Below are 26,416 nucleotides of genomic sequence, written 5' to 3'. Positions count from 1 at the left end.
TCAAGCAGTCCTTCCACCTTGGCCTTGAAAAGTATTGGAATCACATGAGCCACCCTGGCCCATGTCATTTTTCTTGGATTGAAATAAAGTGATAAGGAATCAGTTACATCTCAAGGTAAATTGACTGGGAAGGGGAAGGGCCAGGCAGAAGTATAGGGAAGACAGAAATTGCAATCTTAATATTTTCAGTCTTTCTGTCAAGAGGGAAAAAGAGAGATATATCAAAGAAAGTGTATTGGAAGCCAGACCAGGAGGTAAGAGGACTAAATCTTAATTTTAGTTCTTGGCTTTTACTGAATTAGTTTAGTAATTTTAAGCAAGCAAACTTGGCTTTCTGTATTTACTTTTTTTGTTATCTGCACAATTAAGGGGTTGCATTCATTGAGATTTAAAGACACTTTATCATATTATCAAAAGTAAGTGCTACATTTTACCTACTGAAAAGCATTTTATTCAAATTCCTGTGATAGTTCCCTAGTAGCAGGTTTTAGGATACCATTTTGATCCAGATTTTTATTAAAGATTTAGATGAGGCCAAGTGGCATGGCTCACGCCTGTAATCCGAGCACTTTGGAAGGTGGAGGCGAGCAGATTACTTGAGGCCAGGAGTTCCAAACAAGCCTGGCCAACATGGCGAAACCCCATGTCTACTAAAAATACAAAAATTAGCTGGATATAGTGATGCTTGCCTGTAGTCCCAGGTACTCGGGAGGCTGAGGTATGAGAATTGCTTGAGCCTGGGAGGTGGAGGTTGCAGTGAGCCGAAATGGAGCCACTGCAGTCCAGCCTGGGTGACAGAGCGAGACTCTGTCTCAAAAAAAAAAAAAAAAAAAAAAGTTTTAGATGAACACAGTTCAGTTGTATATTTAGCCAGCATTTGTTAGGTGCCTACTATGTGCCAGAAAGTATTCTAAGTGTTTTTCATATGTTTTCTCAGATAACTATCTATTTTATTTACTGATATATTTAGAATAGTGTCTGGCACAAACTTCTCTGGGCCATCCACTTGTACATTGTATCCTGTCCCCTTTGGCCTAGTCAAGGACAGAGCTCTAACAATTATCTCCTCTCCTACATCATCCATTTCTCTCTCCCATTGATGAATTATCATTGACATTGAACATGGCTATGTTTTCTCCTACCTTTTTTTTTTTTTTGAGATGGGAGACTCGCTCTGTCCCCGAGGCTGGAGTGCACTGTCAGAATCTCGGCTTACATAACCTCTGCCTCCTGGGTTCAAGCAATTCTTGTGCCTCAGCCTCCCAAGTAGCTGAGACTACAGGTATGTACCATCATGCCTGGCTAATTTTTGTATTTTTAGTAGAGACAGGGCTTTACCATGTTGGCCAGGCTGGTCTTGAACTCCTGACCCGAAGTGATCCACCCACCTTGGCCTCCCAAAGTGCTGGGATTACAGGCATGAATCACTGTGCCTGGCCTTTTTTTTTTTTTTTTTAAAGACAGAATCACTTGCTGTTTCACTGAGGCTGGAGTGCAGTAGCTTGATCATGACTCACTGCAGCTTCTACCTCCCAGGCTCAAGTGATACTCCCCCTTCAGCCTCCCAAGTAGCTGGGACCACTGGTACGTGCCACCATGCCCGGCTAATTTTTAATTTTTTTTTCTTTTTGAGTGGAGTCTCACTCTATTGTCCAGGCTGGAGTGCAGTGTCATGATCTCGGCTCACTGCACTCTCTGCCTCCTGGGTTCAAGCCATTCTCGTGCGTCAGCCTCCTGGGTAGCTGAGATTACAGGAATGCACCACCACATCTGTCTAATTTTTACATTTTTAGTAGAGATGGGGTTTCACTGTATTACCAAGGCTGGTCTTGAACTCCTGACCTCTAAGTGATTTGCCCCCCGTTTTGGCCTCCCAAAGTGTTGGGATTACAGGTGTGAGGCACCGCACCTGGCCTAAATTTTTTTTTAGAGATGAGTTTTTACTGTATTGCCTGGCTGGTCTTGAACTTATGGTTTCAAGTGAGCCTCCTGCCTCAGTCTCCCAAAGTGCTGAGATTATAGGTGTGAGTTACCATGCCTGGCCTCTATCTTAAAAGCAGCAGCTGCAGCAGCAGCAGCAGCAACAGCAAGGAACAACTCACCTGTGTTCCCTTCTAGATACCCACCTGTTTCCTCTGTGAGTTTTTATATTTGCTGTTTCCAATTCCTTTTCTCCCATTCATTCTTGAACTTCAAGGGTAAAGGGGAGCGGCTTCTGTCCTCTCTAGCCAAAGTGTTTTGCTCCCCACGATACCAAAACAGCTCTTATCAGGGTTTGCCAGTTTCCTCTGTGTTGTAAAATCCAGTGATCAATTATCATTTGTTTCTTTTTTTTTTTTTTTTAAAGCTATCTCCTACAGGAAGGAAGTGATCTCTTACCTTACTAGGCCTGTCAGCAGCATTTAAAACAGCAGAATATACCTTCCTTCTTGAAGCTCTTACTTCCAGGATACTACTGCTACAAGGAGGAAGCTGGCTTGTCATTGTCTTCCCAATTTCTAAATTGTTGGGTGCCTCAAGACTCAGTCCTGGAAATTCTTTTTTTTGAGACTGAGTTTTACTGTTGTTGCCCAGGCTGGAGTGCAGTGGCATGATCTCGGCTCACTGCAACCTCCGCCTCCCAGGTTCAAGTGATTCTCCTGCCTCAGCCTACCGAGTAGTTGGGACTACAGGCGTGTACCACCACGCCCGGCTAATTTTGTATTTTTGGTGGAGACGGGGTTTCTCCATGTTGGTCAGGCTGGTCTCGAACTCCCGACCTCAGGTGATCCTCCCGCCTCGGCCTCCCAAAGTGCTGGGATTACAGGTGTGAGCCACTGTACCTGGCCAGAAATTCTTTTTTACTCTGTATTTGTTCCCTGGAGGGATTTTCTGTAGTTCCATGGTTTGAAATATTGTCTATATGCTACCAATTCCTAGATTTATATCAGGGCCATCCACTTATACCCTATATCCTATTCCTGATCTTCTGCTAAACTACTGATGTCCAGCTGCCTACTTAATGTCTTCATTTGGATGTCCAGTAGACATCTTAAACTTAACATGTTTAAAGTGGAATTCTTGATCTCCATCCCACTCTCAAACCTGTTCTTCCTGCAACTCCGTTTTTTTAGAAGCAAGCAAATAATGATGATAATGATGATAGCAATAGTTAATGCTTATATGGCAGAAAGCACTCCTCTAAGAGTTTTTTAACAAGTAATCTTCACGATAGCTTTATTAGGTAGATGCTGTTATTTTTATTTTACAGATGAAGAAACTGAGGCAGAAAGATATTTAAGTACTTGCTAGGTGACACGGTAAGTGGCAGAGTCTCCCAGGATACAAACCCAGGTTGCCAAAACACCATATAATTATCTCAGATTCTACATCAGTTTATTAGCAAATCCTGTTGGCTTTATCTTCAAAATATATCCAGAAACTGACCATTTCCTACTGCCTTCCCTCTGCCACATGTATGTAAGCCACTTTCATCACTTATCGCAATTATTGCAATAACTTCCTACTTGCTCCCTGTGCAGTATATTCTCAACACAGCAGCCACTTAAAACCCAAACCAGGCAACCTCACCCTTCTGCTCAGTGCCCTCTGATGCCTTCTCCATCTCACTTAGATAAAAGCATGCATAGAAAGCTCTACGGTGTTGCCTCTCTGGTCCATTTCCGAGTGCCCTCCCTGTCACTTTCTCAGCCTGGCATCCTTGCTGCTCCTCAGGCCACACCAAGTGCACATATTTTGCACTTGCTGTTCATTTAGCTAGGAATCTCTTCCCCTAAGTATCCACACGGTTTGCCTCCTTACTTCCTCAGGTTTCTGCTCAAAAATATCTTTTAGAGAGGTCTTCCCAGAATGCCCTATATAACATAGCAACCCCCTCCTTTCCCCTATTCCTGTGCCTGACATAGAACTCTATATTCTTCTTTTTTTTTTTTTTTTTTTTTTTTTGAGATGGAGTCTTGCTCTGTCGCCCAGGCTGGAGTGCAGTGGCCGGATCTCAGCTCACTGCAAGCTCTGCCTCCTGGGTTCAGGCCATTCGAACTCTATATTCTTCTTACACTGCTGTTTATCTATCTCCCTAGCACCTGTCATCATCTGACCTAGTATGTATTTACTAGTTCTTTGTTTATTGTCTATCTTCCCCCTCTAGGATGTAAGCCACTTAAGGGTGTAGACTTTGCTTTATTTGCTTCTGAGGAAATGCTTGGTATATATTAGGATACATAGCTGCTAAATAGGTCTTTATAGAATGATTTATCATCTTCATTTTCAGAGAAACAATGAGACACAGAGAGGTGTAACTTGCTTAAGGTTGTAAAGCCAGTATTCCAGTATGCGCAGTCTGGCTCCTGAGCCCATTCATGTCATCCACTGTGTTCCTGAAACAGACCGAAAGGATGGGCTATGTCTTAGCCCATCCCATGAAAGTTAATAAGCAGATTAGATGTATAATCTTTGCTGGACTCAAAAAGGTTTTTTTCAAGTGCAGTTTGTAGAGATGTAGAAAATAGTAGCATATTTTTAGCTGAATGAGTTAGCATGATAGAGTTACCAAAAAAGCTGCTGTGATTCTGTGAATGATAGTGATAGCAAACATGTAACAGTGATTACATGTAAGGTATTGTGCCTAGAACAATCTTTACACAGATTAGCCCATTTAATCACAGTAATCTCATGAGGTAGATAGGATTATTATCCTAGTTTTATAGGTTTTAGCAAACCGAGGCACAGGGGTTACCATACATGGTATTGTCAGTATCAGATATCTGGAGTCAGCAACTTGGAGTGGTCTTGAGTGCCGAAAGGTTAAGAAACCAGGGGCTGATAAGTGGTTGAAAGAATTAAGGATTCTGACTGGAGAAGGAATTTTGTGGCTCATGGCAGCTGTTTTTAAACTTACAAGGTTGTTTAGTGGAAGAGGGTCTGTGGTACAGAACTAGGTCCAGTAGGGAAAAGTTACCGGGGAATAAGTATAAGGAAGACCTTTTTAGTAGTTCTGATAGATGGTTGTGGAGACTGAATGGGACACCTTTTGAGTTTCTGTTCTGAAAGGGTTTAAATCAAAATCAAGTTTGAATGGCCATTTGTAGGCAGGGTTCTTACATACAGCAGTGTTAAGGGACTACTAGGTCTCAACAAAAGTTTACACGTAGTCCACTCACTGGATCTCTGCCTGTACTGTGACCCTCTTCCCATTACTGTGTTCTTTAAGTATGTATAATCAATCACAATGTAGATTAGGAGGATAAGAGGTGTAATTCTATTACCAGTTTGTCTGGGGAGGTCTGAAACAAAGTTTTTAAATCACAGAATTTGGCCTGGTGTGGTGACTCACAACTGTAATCCCAGCAATTTGGGAGGGCGAGGTGGGCAGATCACATGAGACCAGGAGTTGGAAACCAGTCTGGACAACATGGTGAAACCCTGTCTCTCCTAAAACTACAAAAATTAGCCGGGCGTGGTGGTGCATGTCTGTAATCCCAGCTACTTGGGAGGCTAAGGCACAAGAATCATTTGAACCCAGGAGGCAGAGGTTGCAGTGAGCCACTATACTGTAGCCTGGGTGACAGAGTGAGACTCTGTCTCAAAAGAAAGAGAAATCACAGGATTTTACTATCCTGTTAAAAATTGATAATGTGGGCTGGGCGTGGTGGCTCACGCCTGTAATCCCAGCACTTTGGGAGGCTGAGACGGGCAGATCATGAGGTCAGGAGATTGAGAACATCCTGGCTAACACAGTGAAACCCTGTCTGTACTGAAAAAATACAAAAAAGTTAGCCGGGTGTGGTGACGGGCGCCTGTGGTCCCAGCTACTCGGGAGGCTAAGGCAGGAGAATGACGTGAACCCGGGAGGCAGAGCTTGCAGTGAGCACCACTGCATTCCAGCCTGGGTGACAGAGCGAGACTCCTTCTCAAAAACAAACAAAAAAAAAAGGAAATGTGACTAGATTATTGTAGGAAATTTTATTAAGCAGTAGTTAGGGTCAGATCATAAAAATGCTGATTGGTTTTCAGGGCTAGGAAAAGCTGCTTTTAACATATATGAGGGGTTATGTATTTCGTTAATTTATTAACAACATTTAAAAGCTCTTTTTAAGTTGAGCTATAATTTACCATAGCATTCACTATTTAAAAGTGTATAGTTCAGTGGGTTTTAGTATATTTACAAGATTTTACAACCATTACTACTAATTCCAGAACATTTTCATTATCCCAAAGATACCTCTGTTTCTTCCATTAACAGTCACTCTTCATTCTCCCCTCCCCAGCCCTGACAACCACTTAATTTTTCTGTCTGTATGGATTAGCCTGCTCTGGGTATTTAATAGAAATGGAATCATACAGTATGTGACTTTTTTGAGGCTGGACAACATCCTATTGTATGTATATGCCACATTTTATTTATCCACTCAGTTGTTTCCACTCTTTGAGTATTATGAATAATGCTGCCGTGAACATTTGTGTACAAATTTTTATGTGAATACATATTTTCAATCGTTTTGTGGATATATACCTAGGAATAGAATTGCAGGGTCATATGGTAACTCTGTTTAGCTTTTTGAGGAACTGCCACACTGATTTCCACAGCAGCGACCCCATTTTACATTCCCATGAGTAGTATAGGAAATTCTAAATTCTCTACATCATCATCAAGTACTTGATAATTTCCATTTTTGGTGATTTTCTGTAGCTATCCTAGTGGGAAAAGCTCTCATTTTAAAAAGTATTACATTTCAGCTGGGTGCAGTGGCTCACACCTATAATCTGAGCACTTTGGGAGGCCGAGGCGGGTGGATCACCTGTCAGAAGTTCACGACCAGCCTGGCCAACATAGCAAAACCTCATCTCTATTAAAAGTACAAAAAAAAAAAAAAATTAACCAGCCGTGGTGGCGCACACCTGTAGTCCCAGCTACTCGAGGGTCTGAGGCAGGAGAATCACATGAACCCGGGAGGCAGTGGTTACAGTGAGCCAAGATTGCCACTGCACTCCGGTCTGGGCGACAGAGCGAGAATCTGTCTCAAAAATAAAATTAAGAATAATTAAATAAAAGTTTTAGATTTTGATATATTGCATTCTAAATGATCAAACATGGGTAAATTATAGTGATTTGACTTTTTTATTTTTATTTTTTGAGATGGAGTTTCACTCTTGTTGTCCAGGCTGGAGTACAATGGTGCAATCTCAGCTCACTGCAACCTCCACCTCCCAGGTTCAAGCGATGCGTCAGCCTCCCGAGTAGCTGGGACTACAGGCGTGCACCACCACTCCTGGCTAATTTTGTATTTTTGGTGGAGATGGAGTTTCACCATGTTGGTCAGGCTGGTCTCAAATCCCCAACCTCAGGTGATCCGGGTGCCTCGGCCTCCCAAAGTGCTGGGATTACAGGCGTGAGCCACTGCACCCGGCCAGTGATTTGGCTTTTTATGTGGATTGATTAGATTATGATATAAATAAAGCCCAAGTTGTGGGCTCGATGTTTGCTATGTTCATCTCCCGTTACCATAACAGACCCAGACTTCTCACAAGTAAATGCTATTGGTTACAAAGAAGTTAGATGAAATGTTTCATTCCTGGGAGAACAAGTCAGTGCCTGCCTTCCTAATAAGCCAGTTAGCAAGATAATCTTGGAATAAAAACAATAAGTTTTTCTTACATGTACGTCTCCTCCTCTCCTTTCATCCTTTGCTTTCACGTATTCACTTTTTGCCTCAGATACAAAGAACTTGAGATAATTTTCAGTGAGATTATATAGTATGGAATAATGATAAAATAGCTGTAAGAATAGAATCAAAGTATGGAGAAAGGAAATCTTTTGTAGGAAAATATTATCATAGGGCTAATATAATTGTGTAATTGAATATTATGTTTCACCTTCAGCTTATCTGGCAAAGTTACTAAAAAGAATCATAGTCAGTTATACATTTTCATACTTTTTCTCCTAAGAAACAAAGCTTTTGAAAGCTTTGTTTAAAAAAAAATTCTTAGGTGGGGCTCTGTATAGTGACACTAAACAGTATAGAGTTGTCCTCACCAAAGCAATGATAGCATGAATGTACTTTTTAATTGTAATATACCAGTGTGGGCCTGTGATCATATTTCCCAAACATTTATGAATGTCTCTTGCTGTTGATTTTATAGAAGTTCTAATTTTAGGTATTAATGATTATCTTTTTTTCTTAGTAATTTATTTCTTACATTTGTTTACTGTGCTTTCCAGAATACAGACATTGAAGTTTGGGACAAGATATTTATCTAACTTCTGGTAAGTCAAATAACTGTTTTAGAGAGTGAATTCGTAAAATAATTATACAGCTATATTTTCAGTCATTTAAGATTTAAGATAAAAGCAGTACTGATAAATTTTTATTGCATAATGAACTTTTTTGTAAATCTGTTTCTCTATTTAAAAAAAAATCCATAAATGTATGTCATCATTTCCTAAAGAATTGGGTTACTTTTACTGAATTAGATAGATATTGATGTTTTCTTTTGTGCAAAGTTATCTCAATATGGCTGGGCACGGTGACTGATGCCTGTAATCTCAGCACTTCGGGAGGCTAAGGTGGGTGGACCACTTGAGGTCAGGAGTTTGGGACCAGCCTGGCCAACATAGTGAAACCCTGTCTCTCCTAAAAATACAAAAATTAGCCAGGTGTGGTGACACATGCCTGTAGTCCCAGCTACTCGGGATGCTGAGGCAGAAGGATTGCCTGAACCCGGGAGGCGGAGGTTGCAGTGACCGAGATCGTGCCACTGTTCTCCATCCTGGGCAACAGGGTGAGACTCCATCTCAAAGAAGAAAAAAAAAAAAGTGATCTCAATATGACCTGGTTTAAGATCTAAGTTTTCAACATGATCCAGTTAAGATAGGAGTCAAATTATTAAAATCAATCTGAAATTGTTATCCTCATTAGCTTTATTTTCTTCTCTTTTTTTTTTTTTTTTTTTTTGAGACGGAGTCTTACTCTGTCGCCCAGGCTGGAGTGCAGTGGCCGGATCTCAGCTCACTGCAAGCTCCGCCTCCCGGGTTTACGCCATTCTCCTGCCTCAGCCTCCCGAGTAGCTGGGACTACAGGCGCCCACCACCTCGCCCGGCTAGTTTTTTGTATTTTTTAGTAGAGACGGGGTTTCACCGTGTTAGCCAGGATGGTCTCGATCTCCTGACCTCGTGATCCGCCCGTCTCGGCCTCCCAAAGTGCTGGGATTATAGGCTTCAGCCACCGCGCCCGGCTTTCTTCTCTTAATTATAGCTTTATTTTCTTCTCTCAATTATAGTGAATTATTTCAAAAGCTAAACATGACACACTTCATGAACAGCTAGATGAAACCTTATAATTTTCACATTTAAATCTGCAACAAAGTTAACCATTAACCATCTACTCATTTTTGGTATTAAGAAATGACTCTATATACTATTTAAGTAGAGTAAAACATTTAACTTTATAGCTGTGGAGAAAATAACGCTGGATTATTTTTCTCTTCTAGTGTCAAAATTAACGACCTGCTATGGCAATGAAGAAAGAAACTGAATTTGTCATTTTCACCTAAAGAAAAATGATAGACAAAAATCAAACCTGTGGTCTAGGACAGGATTCTGTGCCCTATATGCTTTGTCTGATTCACATACTCGAAGAATGGTTTGGTGTGGAGCAGTTGGAGGACTATTTGAATTTTGCAAACTATCTCTTGTGGGTTTTTACACCACTAATACTTTTAATACTTCCTTACTTTACTATCTTTCTTCTCTACCTTACCATTATTTTCTTACACATTTATAAGAGAAAGAATGTATTAAAAGAAGCCTACTCTCATAATTTATGGGATGGTGCAAGGAAAACGGTGGCAACTCTGTGGGATGGACATGCAGCCGTTTGGCATGGTAAGCAAGGATACTTTCACCTCTGTGTTGCCATTCATATGTGTTGCATTGGAACTGTGTTACCTTCCATTTTATTGATTGAGAAGATCCTGAAAAATACAATAGAAGTGATATTTACTATTCCCTGTTATCTGTTTGCATGCATTGTACATATGCATGTGTCTTTCTTAAAATGAGTTTTCCCATAGACATTAGTTTCTATTAAACAACCATGCAGCACTATAGACTATAAGCTGAAATATGAAAATTTATATTTAAAACATCTAAAAGAGTAAGAGACTAATTAAAGCTATAGAAACTGCTTTAAAAATGCTTCATTTGGCTGGGTGCGGTGGCTCATGCCTGTAATCCCAGCACTTTGGGAGGCAGAGGCAGGTGGATCACGAGGTCAGGAGATCAAGACCATCCTGGCTAGCATGGTGAAACCCCGTCTCTACTAAAAATACAAAAATAGTTAGCCGGGCATGGTGGTGGGCACCTGTGGTCCCAGCTACTCGGGACGCTGAGGCAGGAGAATGGTGTGAACCCGGGAGGCGGAGCTTGCAGTGAGCCGAGATTGTGCCACTGCACTCCAGCTTGGGTGACTGAGCAAGACTCTGTCTCAGAAAAAAAAAAAAAAAAAGCTTCAATTATTTAGCGTTTACTTCTGTTCAAAATAAGTTTGACTTTACCAGTGTGGATTTAATAAAATGAAATATTAAATAATATTACATTAAATATAATTTGCATACCAAAATTTACGCATTTTCTGTTGATTCATTCCTGGGGTTGGTGTGTCTTTCTGAATAAATAAAATAGCAATAGGTTTCTCTCCAGGATAGTCATTCTTTTCTTTATTACTCAAATTTTGATGTTGTATACTTAATGATTGGTGGTTCTTCTTTTTTTGGCCATCATGAAAATTGCCCTCTGGTTTTTAAGTGTTTAGTGTTTCACTCTACCAACTTTTACTTCATTATTCTACCAATACCTAGTTTGTTGGTCTCTTTTGTTTTTAGACTACACAGAAATACTGAAGGTTCAATAGCCATGTGACAAACATTGGCTTTCTGTATTATGTTGTTGAGCATCAAAGTGGTTTCATAGAAGGACATGGAAGGAAGCACAGACTTTAAAATGACGCTTGAGGATATATATCACTGAACTATTAGGCTGCTATTAGTAGAAATCACCACCAATGACATGCTTATTACACTAATGTGTGTTGTCATTTTAATACTACATACATATTTAACGAACCTACAAATTTTTTTTGAGCACCTACTATGCCAGACACTGTCAAATGCTTAACATAAATTAACTGCTTTAAGTCTCATAACATAATGGAGTCTATGTGGTACCCCGATTTTACTCATGAGGAAATTGAGGCACAGAGAGGTTGTTATTTGCCCAGGGTATACTAGGAATAGAGCCAGGTTACGACCCCAGATACCTGGGAGTATACATTTGAGAGAGCTCTTGGAGGTAAAATAGACAGAACTTGGAGACTGAGTGTAGAGTCTTGAGGGAGGAGGAGTTAAAGTGCAGTAAGATTTCTACTGCTAGACAGGGAAACATGAACAGGAAGTGCTCCAAGTAATAGCAACCACGTGAGCAGAAGCACAAAGGTGGAAAAGTACTCTGGGAGCCACAGTTAGTTCATATGATATATGAAATAATGTAATGTCACTTCATAGGCAATGGGGGCCTCAAGGGGCTTGAAAGTGTTGGACTAGAGTGGTATTGCACTGATACTTTCTCAGCAGGGAGTAGTATGATCACATCTGTTTTAAGAGTGACACATTTAAATAGTACTAGGTTTTCATGTTTACTGGCACTATAGTAAACTTTAAAAAAAAATATTTGATTAATTGGATTTTTCCGCTTTCAACCAGGTGGTTTGGTATTATGTGAATAGTTCAATTGTTTATTATTTTAAAAAATACTCTGTAAAGCCAGAGAGAACCTCGGTAATATTCTATATAGAATCCTTCAAAGGAGTTTCTTTATTGCTCAGAAAATGTATTTGATGGGACAATTGATCCTCAGACAAACTCAGTGACTGTTTTGTAGAGCTTAAAGTAAATTGAATTACTTGAGTTAGAATTATATAATTGGAAAGAAATGATATAATATGGAAACATAAAATCTCGGAATATCGTTAAATTATTTTTCAAAACATTCTCAAGTCCATTTGAGTAGCTTATTTCATACTAGAATCACAGTTATCATACTTAATGTAATCTGTTTTGTGAAGATCTTTTTTTTTTTTTTGAGACGGAGTCTCGCTCTCTCGTCCAGGCTGGAGTGCGGTTGCCGGATCTCAGCTCACTGCAAGCTCCGCCTCCCAGGTTCACGCCATTCTCCTGCCTCAGCCTCCCGAGTAGCTGGGACTACAGGCGCCCGCCACCTCGCCCGGCTAGTTTTTTGTTTTTTTTAGTAGAGACGGGGTTTCACTGTGTTAGCCAGGATGGTCTTGATCTCCTGACCTCGTGATCCACCCACCTCGGCCTCCCAAAGTGCTGGGATTACAGGCGTGAGCCACCGCGCCCGGCGTGAAGATCTTATAAACTACTTTAGAAATGTATTTCCTGCTCTGAAATTTAGACTGAAGTCTTTATTTTTTGAATGTTTATTTCTTAGCTGATCAGACAGGAATACACTTAAGGAAAGAAACAGACTGATATTTTCAGATTTCTATATTCTGGACTTCAGTTTTGTCTTCTATACAAATGGCAGCCTTTCTAGAGACAGCTGTTCTATGTGGAGGAATATGGCCCTAAGAACTTACTTTCCTATTACAACCACTCTAGATTTCCTTCTTTTTCACGCTTTTTCTTTGATCCTGATTCTGCCCTTGATCTCTGGATGCTCACTTTTTTCTTTTTGCCAGGACCAGTGGAGGCCATGGTCTGTAATGGTGTGTCTGACAGTGGTGACATGGGAAGGGAATGTGGATTTTATGGCTAGTGCCATGATCACCATTTTATTCACTCCTTAGAATATCTTGACTTCCCAACTTCTGTAATCAAATACATAGGATATTTTCCTCTGAGGCATAGGTGGATCTTACTTAAATCTTTTCTATTCCCTACTAACTGCCAACAGTACAGCGCTGCTGTAAGAAATAAATTTGTTGGCCTTGGTAGCCATATAGAGGACAGCAGGCAGGTAATGTTAGCGAAGGGAGGAGAACAAACAGCCAGCCTGGAACTGGGCATATGTTAGCAGGAAGCTTCCAGATATCATCCTCTCTCCAGGTCCACCACCTTTCATCCTGTCGTTTACTCCCACTGCTGAAACCCTTTCTTCCATTTACAGAGACGTAAAATAGGGCTTGCAGTGTGGAAGGAAGGGGCGGGGATGGCATGAGCCTCTGATCTTGCTTCTACTGCAGGACAGAGATTTTCTTGTAATCTAGTTCAAATCTGTGATTAAAGTTTTTCCCCCACATGTAATAAGGTTGTACAAAATCATTTTTGTTTTTTTCATGAATAGAATGAGGACATTTCTAAGGAATTGTTTAAATACATAAAAATGAAGTCTTACGTTTGTGAATTAACTTAAAGTTTACAGCATTGTGGTATCTGTGTATATGTAACAGTGTAAATGGTATTTTATTTTACATTGGGTCACTAATAATTTTTCCTGTTTTAAAAATATGTATTTTTTATTTTTATTTATATTTACTTAGGGTTGAGACAGAGTCTCTCTTGTGTCCCAGGCTGGAGTGCAGTGGTGTGAGCTCAGTTCACTGCAACCTCCGCTTCCCAAGTTCAAGCGATTCTCCTGCCTCAGCCTCCCGAGTAGCTGGGACTATAGGCGCATGCCACCACACCTGGCTAATTTTTTTATTTTTAGTAGAGACAGGGTTTCACCATGTTGGCCAGGCTGGTCTCGAACTCCTGACCGCAGGTGGTCCTCCTGCCTCACCCTCCCAAAGTGCTGGTATTATAGGCATGAGCCACTGTGCCCGGCCTGTATTTACTTAAAATTTTTTTTTTTGGTAGAGACAGGGATTTCACTGATTTGCCCAGGCTGATCTTGAACTCCTAGCCTCAAGCAATCCTCCTGCCTTGGCCTCCCAAAGAACTGGCATTACAGGCTTGAGCCATCACACATAGCCTACTGTTTCTGTTTTTATTGATGAATTATTTTATGACTCATTTTTAAATTTACTGTAGGTCATGTTATCTCAGGGAAGTTGTAACTTATTTGATGGCTTCTGCAAATAAGGATGTTCTCATACTTAACCTCAGTAAACCCATTAAAATTGGAAAATTAACATTATTATGTTACTAACATCAAATCTTTAGAGCTCATTTAAGTTTACAGCCTTCCTGTTTGACTCTATTTTCTTATAGTTTCCATCTTTCTGCTGAAATTGCTAATCTGATTGCGCATGTATCCACCTTTTCCACTAGATCCTTTAAGTTTATTTATTTATTTTTATTTTTAGAGTCAGGGTCTCGCACTGTCACCCAGCCTGGAGTGCAGTGGCATGATCATAGCTCACTACAGCCTTCACCTTCTGGGCTCAAGCAATCTTCCCGCCTCAGCCTCCCAAGTAACTGAGACTACAGGCACATGCCACCATGCCCAATTAATTTTTTTACATTTTTGCAGAGGTGGGTCTTGCCGTGTTGCCAGGTTGGTCTCTTAACTCTTGGGCTCAAAAGTCCTACCACCTCAGTCTCCCAAAGTGTTGGGATTACAGGCTTGAGCCACTGCATTCCCCTTTAACTTATTAATCATAGTTATTTTATAGTTTCCATCTGATAGTTTCAACATTTGGGTGTGTTAATTGTTTTAGCTCTTGACAGTGGGTTTTTTTTCTTGCTATTTTACATCATTTTTTAATTCAATTATGGCCATTGTAAAAGAACAATGGGTAAATAGTATTTATGACTGAGAATTGGCTCATAAATAGTATTTATGACTAAGAATCTGTTAGGCCACTGGCGGTTGGTTGGAGGTGGATTCAATCTACTGAGTGGTTGAACTGGATTTGGCTTTTATTGCTGCGCTGCAGCTACCTTCAGTTCAGCACAGACTTCAGACTCCTACTGTTATCTTGTGCATAGTGTAGGGCCTGAAGTAAAGGGATTTTTTTGGTTGTTTCTGCTCCACCTTCACTCCTGTATGCCTTTGCCACAGGAGGAGTCTCTTCATGCCCCTCCTGTGACCCCAGAAAAAGGTCGCCTTTGCTTATAACTCCACATGGGGGTACATGGGGACTCCTCACACCCCTTCTTCATGCCCCTGCCCTCATTCCCCCGGGAGCTGAGGTATAGCACTCCTCAGTTTTCAGGTTTAGCTAAAATCTTATTGGGCTCTTTATTCCTGGGGCTTAGGGGTGAGGCTTTCTGTGTTCCCTTCCCTTCTCCTTGTGTTGGGGGTTTTGTCATGGGAGCAAGTTTGCTGCCACTGCCTCCGTGGTAGATCTCTGATTTATGTCACTTAAGGACTCTGGGCCCCCCAGAGTTTCCTGCCACCCACCCCCACTGCGCAGCGGTAGATATTTTGCTTCTGCCCCTTCTCTAGAATAGTGAGCTTTTACCTGACACTGGGCTGGTGAGGGTGGAGGAGTGTGTGGGGAAGGGGAGTAGAGCTCTGCCCCTCCCAGCATTACATGCCTTTTGCATATACCCTTTTCTCAGAAGGAGTGAAAGGGTTTCCTGCCCCTTTCCCAGTGTCTGACAGATTTTGCTTCCATGAGAGAAAATTCCAGGAAATGAGTAGGGTTTTTTGTTCCCTGTACCATTAGCAGGGGCTCTCTTTACTCTCCAGCTTCACCTCTAATCTTTCTTGTGAGCACACACTGAGGTCTGTGGAGAAGTTGGAGAGTGACTACCTGGGGCTTCCAGAGATTCTACATTGAATACTAGCCCACCCTGGGACTTTAAGTATTTTTTAATGTGTCACTTCTTACCCACTTTTATGGCATCTGCCTCTTCCTCCCATTCTCAGTTTTTATCTTTCCTTAGAGGGGTTTATCACCCTTTGAAGTTCAGTTTGCCTGGTTGCCTTATGACCTCTGCTCTCTGATATGCTTAAGAAAAAAGATTTGTATTCCAGGCTTTTTCTCATTAGTAGGGTGGGAGTGATGTTCCCTTGTGGCTACAGAGTTTCTTTTATTAATAATACTCTCCTTGTTAATGTTTTCAACCCTCTCCTCTAACAGTGAAACCTGGCTCCCATTATTCTTGCTATGTTGACTCATTTGATCAGTGCCCCTGTGTGTTACCCATCTCCCATCATTGCTGCCTTCCCCTACAACTCATGGATGCCCTCTTCCTGCTTGTGCCAGGCTACCACTCTGCGCAGTGCCCTGGCTAGCCGCTCAGGCTGTGATGCCCCACACCAGGCCACCTGTTTTGGGCTCTGGCCCCTCCTGCCAGGCTGCTGCTGGTTGTGGATGCCCCCATTTCACTCAGGCTGTGACCCCCAAGCTTCTGTGACCCTTGCCTCCTCTCCTCCCCCTCAGCAGCCCCCTACCCTGTGATAGGCTGTCTTCTGTGTGGTACCCTCATGACTGCTTTGGCTGACTCCCCACTCCACGCCACCTGTGTTGGTGCCCTCCTTAGTGTCTGGTGCCAACACTCCAGGCCACCTCTCCAAACAGGTGTCCGCTTCACTGTGGCCCACCTAATGGCTGTAGGACTGATTTGTTCAAGAAAGAAAGAGAAGAGGAAAGAGAGGGAAGAAGGGGGAAAGGGGAAGAGAACCAGGAAGACTAGTGGACTTTTGTGAGAAAAGGCTGAGCTACCAACCATCCTTTAGTGTAAACAAATTAATGAATTTATCTTAAGTGTATGCATTTTGTCTTTTGAACAGGTTATGAAGTTCATGGAATGGAGAAAATACCAGAAGATGGACCAGCACTTATAATTTTTTATCATGGAGCTATTCCTATAGATTTTTACTATTTCATGGCCAAAATATTTATACACAAAGGCAGAACTTGCCGAGTAGTAGCTGATCACTTTGTCTTTAAAATTCCAGGTAAACTTTCACTGTAGATAGTAATGTAAAAATGTTTTATTAACAAAACCAAGTTATGTGATCATCTCTATCTTGAGCTCTCTAATGTCATTTGAAAAAGCTTTTTGCCTTTTTAGGGTGTATGTAACAAACTTGGAACTCTAATATGGGAATAGCTAATCATCCTTTTTAGGCAATATATCTAAAAATAAAGACATTGTGGCCAAAAATGTTAGCTCATTTTTTATTTCATACATTTTTAAATTGTTTATTTTTAAGTGAAAATTGTACTTTATGGTATACAACATAATGTTTTTTAAAAATGTTTTTAAATTTTCCTTTTTTAAAAAATATATTTTTATATATTAAGGGGGTATAAGTGCAGTTTTCTTAATGCATCTATTGTGTAGCGGTGAAGTCTGAGCTTCTAGTGTACCCATTAACTACATAGTGAATATCTACCCAATTAGTAATTTTTTCCTTTTTAAGCAGGTATTTACTTGTTATTTTTCTAAGTTGTGTCTTGAACTGTAACTTTAAAAACATAAATTGTGATTTTTGCCAATTTATATTTTGATTTAGAGTTCAGTTGATTTTTCATGTAATGAAGTTTTTCATGAAATACTGATTTTTGGAGTTTAATTTTGTTATAATTAGAGTTTGATAACTCTCAGTTTGATAGCAAATTAAAATTAGTTTGAAAAAAATAAAAAGTCATGATATATTTTGTCTTGACCGAGCACAGTGGCTCATGCCTGTAATCCCAGCACTTTGGGAGGACGAGGTGGGCAGATCACCTGAGGTCAGGAGTTGAAGACCAGCCTGGCCAACATGGTGAAACCCCGTCTCTACTAAAAATACAAAAATTAGTCCAGTATGGTGGCTAATAGGCCTGCTGTAGGCCCAGCTACTCGGGAGGCTGAGTCAGGAGAATCACTTGAACCTGGGAGGCGGAGATTACAGTAAGCTGACATCGTGCCACTGCACTCCAGCCTGTGCAACAGAGTAAGACTCTGTCTCAAAAAAAAAAAAAAAAAGATGTATTTTTGTCTTCACATAATATTATACTACCCTAAAGAATATATATATCATGTCTCTTATCATGTGTAACTTGCCTGATAAAATTTATAACAATAAGATTGAGTACTACATTATTTATATTTATTTATTTAGATATGGGGTCTTGCTATGTTGCCCAGGCTGGTCTCAAATTCCTTGCCTCAAGTGATCGTCCCACTGTGGCCTTCAAAAGGTTTGGGATTACAAGTGTGAGCCATTGCACCCAGCCGTGAAGATTACATTAAAAAAAATCTGTTTATAAAGGTCATATGTGTGTGTGTGTGTGTGTGTGTATGTGTGTGTGTGTGTGTGTGTATATATTTCTATTTTATTTTATTTTTTTATTTTGAGACAGAGTCTTGCTCTGTCACCTGGGCTAGAGTGCAGTGGCACAATCTTGGCTCACTGCAACCTCTGCCTCCTGGGTTCAACCAGTTCTCATGCCTTAGCCTCCCAAGTAGTTGGGATTGCAGGCGCCTGTCACCAAACCTGTCTAATTTTTGTATTTTTAGTAGAGAGGGTTTTACCATGTTGTCCAGGTTGGTCTCGAACTCCTGACCCCAGGTAATATACCCGCCTCAGTTTCCCAAAATGGGATTGTAGGCATGAGCTGCCATGCCTGGTTGGCCATATGTGTGTGTGTGTGTGTGTATGTGTATGTGTTTATGTATTTATTTATTTTGCGAAGGAATCTCTTGTTGCCCAGGCTGGAGTGCAATGGTGCAATCTCGGCTCACTGCAACCTCCGCCTCTCGTGTTCAAGTGATTCTCCTGCCTCAGCCTTCCAAGTCTCTGGGATTACAGGCTCCCGCCACCATGCCTGGCTAATTTTTGTACTTTTAGTAGAGATGGAGTTTCACTGTGTTGGCCAGGCTGGTCTCGAACTCCTGACCTCAGGTGATTCGCCCACCTCGGCCTCCCTAAAGTACTGAGATTATAGCCATGAGCCACTGTGCCTGGCCACCCATATATATATATATATATTTTAAAAAGATTAATTAACCAAATGGTTTAGAGTTTTACAAATATCATTCTTGAGTAAACTCATTGAGATTAAATCTTACTTTCTTCTGTCACTGAATCACCAGAAACAAGCCAAGAGAGTTGATCGTATGTTCTGTGAAATAAAAGCAAAAGCTGACATATCAACCAGACAAACACAACCAAACAGTGAATTAAGTAATGATCTACTTCATTGCCTATAACAGCTAATGCTTTGGGTATCCGTGTGTCACTAAAAAACCATTTGTACTTTGTGTATAAGCAGTATTGGCTATGTTTTCTGTAAAAAACTAACATGATCACTGTAGTAGATTTGGAAACTAAAAAACAGAACATCATTATAATTTTACCATCTTAACATAATGTTACCATTTTTTATTTAGTTTATTTTTTTTACTTACAGTCACATAGGCAATTTTGTGGGTTTTTTTTTTTTAAGATTTAATGTTAGCATTAACATTTTTACCATGTTTTATAAGAAAAAGGTTTAGTGTATGACTGGAACGTTTACTTAACTGTTTTTCTCTTATGGAGCATTAGGTTGCTTCTATTTTTTTTTTTTTTTCGTTTTTAGGAATAATAAAATGTGAATATTTTTAGCATTTGCCTTTTTCAAAAAATTACCCTCTTTATGATTTTTTAAATATTTTGACACTAATTTACCTTAAGTCCTTCTTTGCTTTCTGAAGGAATAAAATCATAATTCTCAGCACAAGAGAGATTTTAGGGTGAGTGCTGTGGCTCACAGCTATAATTCCAGCACGTTGTGAGGCTGTGAAGCGGAGTATTGCTGGAGCTCAGAAGGTTGAAACCAGCCTGGGCAACATAGCAAGACCTCGTCTCTACTAAAAGTTAAAGAAAAAAACATCAGTCAGGCATGGTAGCACAGTGCCTGGAGTCCCATCTACTTGGGAGGCTGAGTGAGAGGATTGCTTGAGCCCAGTAGAGCAAGGCTCTAGTGAGCTACTATTGTGCCCCTGCGTTCCAGCCTGGGTGACAGAGCAAGACCCTGTTTCCAAAAAAAAAAATAGAAAATTTATGTTTTATTATGTATGAATCCTCCCCTGTTCATTCATTCATTATCAGAATGCATCTAGTTGAATCAGCGAACATTTAGTATGATGTGGGGTGACAAATTTTTATTTTTACTTTTTTTGAGAGAATCTCGCTCTGTTGCCCAGACTGGAGTGCAGTGGCTTGATCTTGGCTCACTGCAAGCTCCGCCTCCTGAGTTGAAGCCATTCTCTTGCCTCAGCCTCCTGAGTAGTTGGATTACAGGCACATGCCACCATGCCAGGCTGATTTTTGTATTTTCAGTAGAGACAGGGTTTCCCCACGTTGGCCAGGTTGGTCTTGAACTCCTGACTGTAAGTGATCCGCCTGCCTCTGTCTCCCAAAGTGCTGGTATTACAGGCGTGAGCCATTGTGCCTGACCAGTCTGCGTAGTTTTTATCATCAAATGCATCCCTATATTTCCCATTGTCAGGGAATAATGTATACTAACATCAGTCCTCAGAAGTTCCAATATGTGATTTGATTAAAATATTTAATTACAAACAGGATTATTTCTTTCATCCATAAATAGTTGTAATTTGAAAGGCAGTAAAATATTAAGACTTGGAATTAGCTGTTCCTGAGTCAAGCACTCTCACTTTATTAAAATCTTTTAATGATGTTTGCTATTATTATTTTAAAAATTTAATTATAGAATTAGCATTATCTAACTTTTAAATAGATTTGATCATGATCTTGCCACTTTTGGCAGAGCTAAGCATAGTTTGATTAACATTCTCCTGAGTGATTCTCTTTTTTATAGGGTTAATGGAAGATTAGATTTCTGATTGCTGATGAGATATCATTTTTGAATCCCATCAGAATCCCATTTCTGGAGTCTGCCCTGCCACTTCTTAGATGTGTGACTTTGAGCAAGCTATTATTCTGTAAGCCCAAGTTTTCCCATTTGTAAAGGTGGGGGAAGAATACCTGTTTGTCAAGATTGTTGTGAGTTTTACTTAAGAATTTGAGCCAGAGTAGTAGGTAGTCAGTATGAGATGGTAATCAATGGTAGGTGATAAGTAAGATGCAGCTATTACTTAACCAACAATATCAAGCTTAAGTTAACCTTTCGAGTTTTTGTTGATTTTAAAACGTAAAAGTAATGATTTAAGTATAAATAGTAAACTATGTAGTTTGTGAAGATTTTTGCTTTAGAAGAATCAAACAAGAAATAATTATGTCGTATCTTCATACTCATGTTTCTTACAGGCTTTAGTTTATTACTGGATGTGTTTTGTGCTCTACATGGACCAAGAGAAAAATGTGTTGAAATTCTGAGGAGTGGCCACTTGTTAGCTATCTCACCAGGTGGAGTTCGAGAAGCCCTAATTAGTGATGAAACTTACAACATTGTATGGGGTCATCGCAAAGGCTTTGCTCAGGTTGCAATTGATGCAAAAGTGGTAAGTTGTATAAAATTAATTATTAAAGTAAAGCTTAGTCAAATTTAAAATACATGGTTAAGTAATGAGCCAAAGTGTATAAGAACTTAGACACTTTCACTGCAATACTTTAAAAATTAGTATATAGGCCAGGTGCAGTGGCTCACGTCTGTAATCTCAGCACTTTGGGAGGGTGAGGCGGGTGGACCACCAGGTCAGGAGTTTGAGACCAGCCTGACCAACATGGTGAAACCTTGTCTCTACTAAAAATACAAAAATTAGCTGGGCATGGTGGTTCATGCGTGTAATCCCAGCTACTCGGGAGGCTGAGGCAGGAGAATTGCTTGAACCTGGGAGGCGGAGGTTGCAGTGAACTGAGATCACACCACTGCACTCCAGCCTGGGTGACAGAGCGAGACTCTCTCTCAGAAACAAAACAACAACAACAACAAAAAAACATGACTGGAGAATTTGAATGTCATTTTGTTCTTTTATTTTGGCTTTGGAAAGTATTTCCTAGCCTTTTGGTCTCCATATTGTACTTTAGCCTATGAAACACTTATCTATTACCTATGGGATGTTTCTCCTTCGGTTTCTGTTTAATTTTGATTGTCAGAAAAAGAAGTTATGTTTGATAGAGTATTGTTCTTTTTCCAGGCCAGTTAAAGAATATTGTCAGTAACTTAGTTTTTTAGTTGTATAGAAAATGAATTATGGCACATTTTACTTATTTCTCAAAGTCTTAAGCACTGACGTAGAAAACAAAAACTAGGCTATATGAATAATATAGAATATAAAAGGATATATGCAGTTATACAAAAATTAAGAATAATATAATGTATATGAAAACAATGATAAAAGCTAAAATCCTAATCAAAGATAAGGTTAAGTTTTCAAGTTTATATTTTCAAAGAATTGTTGCCTCAAAAGTTTAAGATAAAGATGACAAAATAGATTTAAAATCACATAAATATGCCATAGGATTCTAATTCCTCATTCTTTAGTTTACATTTTCAACAGCATATTGCTTGGAAGAAGGCCTGAAAGGGATAAATGATATAGAGAAAAAAACTCTTTCTAATCCTCGAGTTTCCAGATAATTAATTTAAATAATCTAAATAATTTAATTGAGATTTGTATATAAAACTTCAGAAAGTTTAAGAAATACCTTTCTACAAGTTTAAAAACAAACAGAAATCTTATACATTTGATAAATATTGTGCTACCCTAACATCTCATAGCACTTTTAAACTCTATCTTGTACTCTTATTCAGTAAGGAGGTGATGCATATAATTATTCCAATGTTGCAGATGAGGAGACTCAGGCACAGAGAGATGGAGGGATGGAAGGGATCTGGTCACTCAGCAAGGCAGCAGCAGAGCAGAGCACACAGTTCAGAACTCGAGGCAACTGGTACTGTTGCCATTCCTGACTACATTGCACAGTGAGTCTGCTGACATCCGAGACTGAAGGGGCTTCCCAGATACGTGAGGGAAACCTTTCAGTAATATATATATACATATATATATATAGTTGTAAGTGGCACAAGTATCCCATCTGGAAAATCCCTTAATAGACCTCACAAAATTATAAGCTGTGAACAAAATTTAAGGCTATTGTTACAGGATTAACCACATTTAAATTGTGACATAGTAATAGAAATTAAAGGGGAAAAAGCCTGATTGTCAAGGCAAGTTCACAAAATATTGGTAGAAAATATTAAGGTTTATTTGAAAGTGACATACTTTTTGATATAATACAAATCACCCTGGTTTTGTGAATTTTTGAGATTTATGACTTTGATAAGAACTTTTTAGCTAATTTCATGTCTAAATAAGTTGAGGAGAAAACTAGCCCATTTAATTGTAAAATAAATAGCAGATATAAAAGAAAATATTTTGTTTCAATAAAATTATATTAATTATCTCACTTTATCCATAAAAAGCTTTGAGATAGAGATAATTATTATTATTTATCCCCATGTTTTGCATGAAGAAAGTGAGGCTTAAACATGGTAAGTAACTTGTACAATGGCTACCACATTTTTAGTGACAGAGTTAAGATGTCAAGACCCCAATAATAGTTTTTAAAAATATACATTCTTAGCTGAACATGGAGGCTCATGCCTGTAATCCCAGCACTTTCGGAGGCCAAGGCAGGAGGATCACTTGAGGCCAGGAGTTCGAGACCAGCCTGGGCAACGTGGTGAAACCCCATCTCTGCTAAAAGTACAAAAATTAGCTGGGCATGGTCTTAGCTACTCCGATAACTGAGGTTGGAGGATGACTTGAGCTTGGGAGGCAGAGGTTGCAGTGAGTCAAGATTGTGCCATTGTGCTCCAGCCTGGGCGACAGCAGGGCTCTGCCTCAAAAAGAAATATATATATATACTTTATCTCTCTCGCTGTCTCTCTCCCCCGGGCTCTTACACACACACATACATATAGACACATTTATATATGTAAACAATTGAATTCTAGGTTGCTGATGCAACTCCTTTGTGTACAAAGTATGCATAAAAGAAGGAATGAAGGCTGAGGCGGGCAGATCACTTGAGGTCAGGAGATCCATACCAGCCTGGCCAACATGGTCAAACTCTGTCTTTACTAAAAACACGCAAAAAAATTAGTTGGGTGTGGTGGCGCATGCCTGTAATCCCAGCTACATGGAAAGTGGAGGCAGGAGAATCACTTAAAAACCCAGAAGGCGGAGGTTGCAATGAGCCTAGATCATGCCACTGTACTGCAGCCTGAACAACAGAGCAAGACTCCATCTTAAATAAGAGGAATGAATAATTATATTGCAAGATCAAGTTGGGGTAAAGTAATGCTTGTGGCTTTAAGGATGAAAGCTTGAGTGCCAATGTAGAAACCATATTCCCAGACTATAGTGGGGAATACTGAGCCTGCTAGGGTAAGCTTTCTTTTATTTAGTGGGCTCTAGAAATGTCCAGCTTCTGGAGAGGTAGCTATTTAAGGAATGATATTTCAACAGAAAAGTCTTTATAAATGCCTACATCAATACAGAATTCTGGGATCATGCCAGTCAGTAGATATAAATCCATACTGGTTGGAAGTGGCAAATGGTATATGCATGAGCTGAAATATTTCTGTTTCTTCTTGGACATTTTTGGTTCTCAACTCTAAAGACATTTTATAACTATTTAAAACATTATGATTTCAGCCATCCTAATATTTTATTTTACATAACTAATTTTATTTTACAAAACTAGTAGTGATTTCCAGATAATAATAATTAATAATATAATTATATAACTATTATATAATATTTATATAATAATAATAATTATTATTAAAAGCCAGGTATGGAGGCTCATGCCTGTAATCCCAGCACTTTGGGAGGCTGAGGCAGGAGGATCCCTTGAAGCCAGTTCAAGACTAACCTGAGCAACAAAGCAAGACCCCATCTCTACAAAAACAAGCAAATAAACTATATTTACTTATATATATAAATAATTCAGTGTATTTTATCTTCTTTATCTTCTTGTGTTTTAGCTTTATGAGTTAACTCCATCAAATTTTAATTTCTTCATTTGACTGCTGTTTTTTATTTTTTATTTTTTTTGAGACAGAGTCTTGCTCTGTCACCCAGATTGAAGCGCAATGGCGTGATCTCTGCTTACCGCAACCTCTGCCTCCTGGGTTTAAGTGATTCTCCTGCCTCAGCCTCCCGAGTAGCTGGGGTTACAGATGCCGGCCACCACGCCTGGCTAATTTTTGTACTTTTAGTAGAGATGGGGTTTCACCATGTTGGCCAGGCTGGTCTCGAACTCCTGACCTCAAGTCACCTGCCTCGGCCTCCCAAAATGCTGGGATTACAGGCGTAAGCCACCTTACCCAGCCCTGACTGCTTTTCTTTACCTAACTTCTCCCCTTTTCCTAACTGGTTTTGAGATTGCTGCTGTCTACTTCTGACTTTTGTATTCAGAGAGTACAAATTAATTCATTTAGCAGCATTATCTCTTTGTTTAATTCCTCCGTCTCACTTCCTTTTAGCACCTAGTGGATTCCAGGCACTGTTCTAGGTGCTATACAGCAGTGAACAAAACAATGTCCCTGCAGTATATTAGGCATCTTCCTTCTGGTGAGAGGAGAGAGATATCAAATGATTGGTTAGTTATATGTGAAGTAGTAGGTTTTATGAACGCTTTGCCTGTAGTCTCTTTCCTTCGGTCCACTGTATTTTACTATTTTCCAAAGCTTAGTAGGAATGACTTTTCAGATATCAGCTTATTTAAATATCTCACTCATTAAGCAGGTAATTTGGTATTAGGCATTTACTCATGGTTGACTGTAAGTAATATAATATTCCCCCGACCAAAATTTTATCTATTCTGAAGTATCATTTAATTCAGTATCTTATGTATATTTTCAAGTGTTTCAATTTTTTATCTACTTCAGTATTCACAGTGGCATAACCTCTTTACATATCAATATTTCATTATTTTATATGTATTTAAGGTCTTCATTATTAAAAAACATACTGAATCATTGATATTTTTGGAAAATAAAAATCATGAACTTATTAGCAGAAATTCTCTAACATCAAACAATTATGGAGAATTCTTTTTTTTTTTTTTTTGAGACGGTGTCTTTCTCTGTTGCCCATACTGGAGTGCAGTGGTGTGATCGTGGTTCGCTGCAACCTCTGCCTCCTGGTCTTAAACAATCCTCCCACCTCAGCCTCTCAGGTAACTGAGACTACAGGCACGTACCACCACACTCGGATAATTTTACATCTTTTTATAGAGACAGGGTTTTGCCATGTTGCCTAGGCTGGTCTCAAACTTCTGGGCTCAAGTGATCCACCTGCCTTGGTCTCCCAAAGTGCTGAGATTACAGGCACGAGCCACTGCACCCGGCCAAATTCTTTAATATATGTGCTTTTCCTTTTTGTCTATGTGGTTGAGTCTTCTAGTTACTTTTCATTGATGTTGAGTATTTTAGATTTAATAGACTCACAAAAAATTGTAGCAATTCCATGACAGCATCTTGCCAAAACTTGTCATTTAAATATACATAAATTTCCCTTTGGAGCCAGGTACAGTGACTCA

At 39.7% G+C, this 26,416-nt stretch overlaps 1 protein-coding gene across 7 annotated transcripts in view; it reads left to right on the top strand.

Annotated features, from left to right (window-relative positions):
* The window catches only part of TMEM68 (transmembrane protein 68), a 47,891-nt gene that overhangs the window by 2,976 nt on the left and 18,499 nt on the right, over nucleotides 1-26,416 (top strand). For 4 of the 7 annotated variants that reach the window (XM_077943639.1, XM_077943638.1, XM_015145382.3 and 1 more), the window contains exons 2-5: nucleotides 8,219-8,263; nucleotides 9,487-9,880; nucleotides 16,697-16,864; nucleotides 21,170-21,363. In XM_077943639.1, coding sequence (XP_077799765.1) covers nucleotides 9,556-9,880; nucleotides 16,697-16,864; nucleotides 21,170-21,363 — 687 coding nt within the window. In that variant the 5' untranslated portion in view covers nucleotides 8,219-8,263; nucleotides 9,487-9,555. Of the gene's footprint in view, nucleotides 1-8,218; nucleotides 8,264-9,486; nucleotides 9,881-16,696; nucleotides 16,865-21,169; nucleotides 21,364-22,653; nucleotides 22,788-26,416 lie in introns of all 7 variants that reach the window. The other 3 variants (XR_013397271.1, XR_001446668.3, XR_003732358.2) reach the window with 1 other exon arrangement.

The sequence above is a fragment of the Macaca mulatta genome, chromosome 8 (assembly GCF_049350105.2).
Source record: "Macaca mulatta isolate MMU2019108-1 chromosome 8, T2T-MMU8v2.0, whole genome shotgun sequence".
NCBI lineage: Eukaryota > Metazoa > Chordata > Mammalia > Primates > Cercopithecidae > Macaca > Macaca mulatta.
Note: the sequence above shows the minus strand (reverse complement) of the source record. Positions and strands in the feature narration are given on the sequence as shown.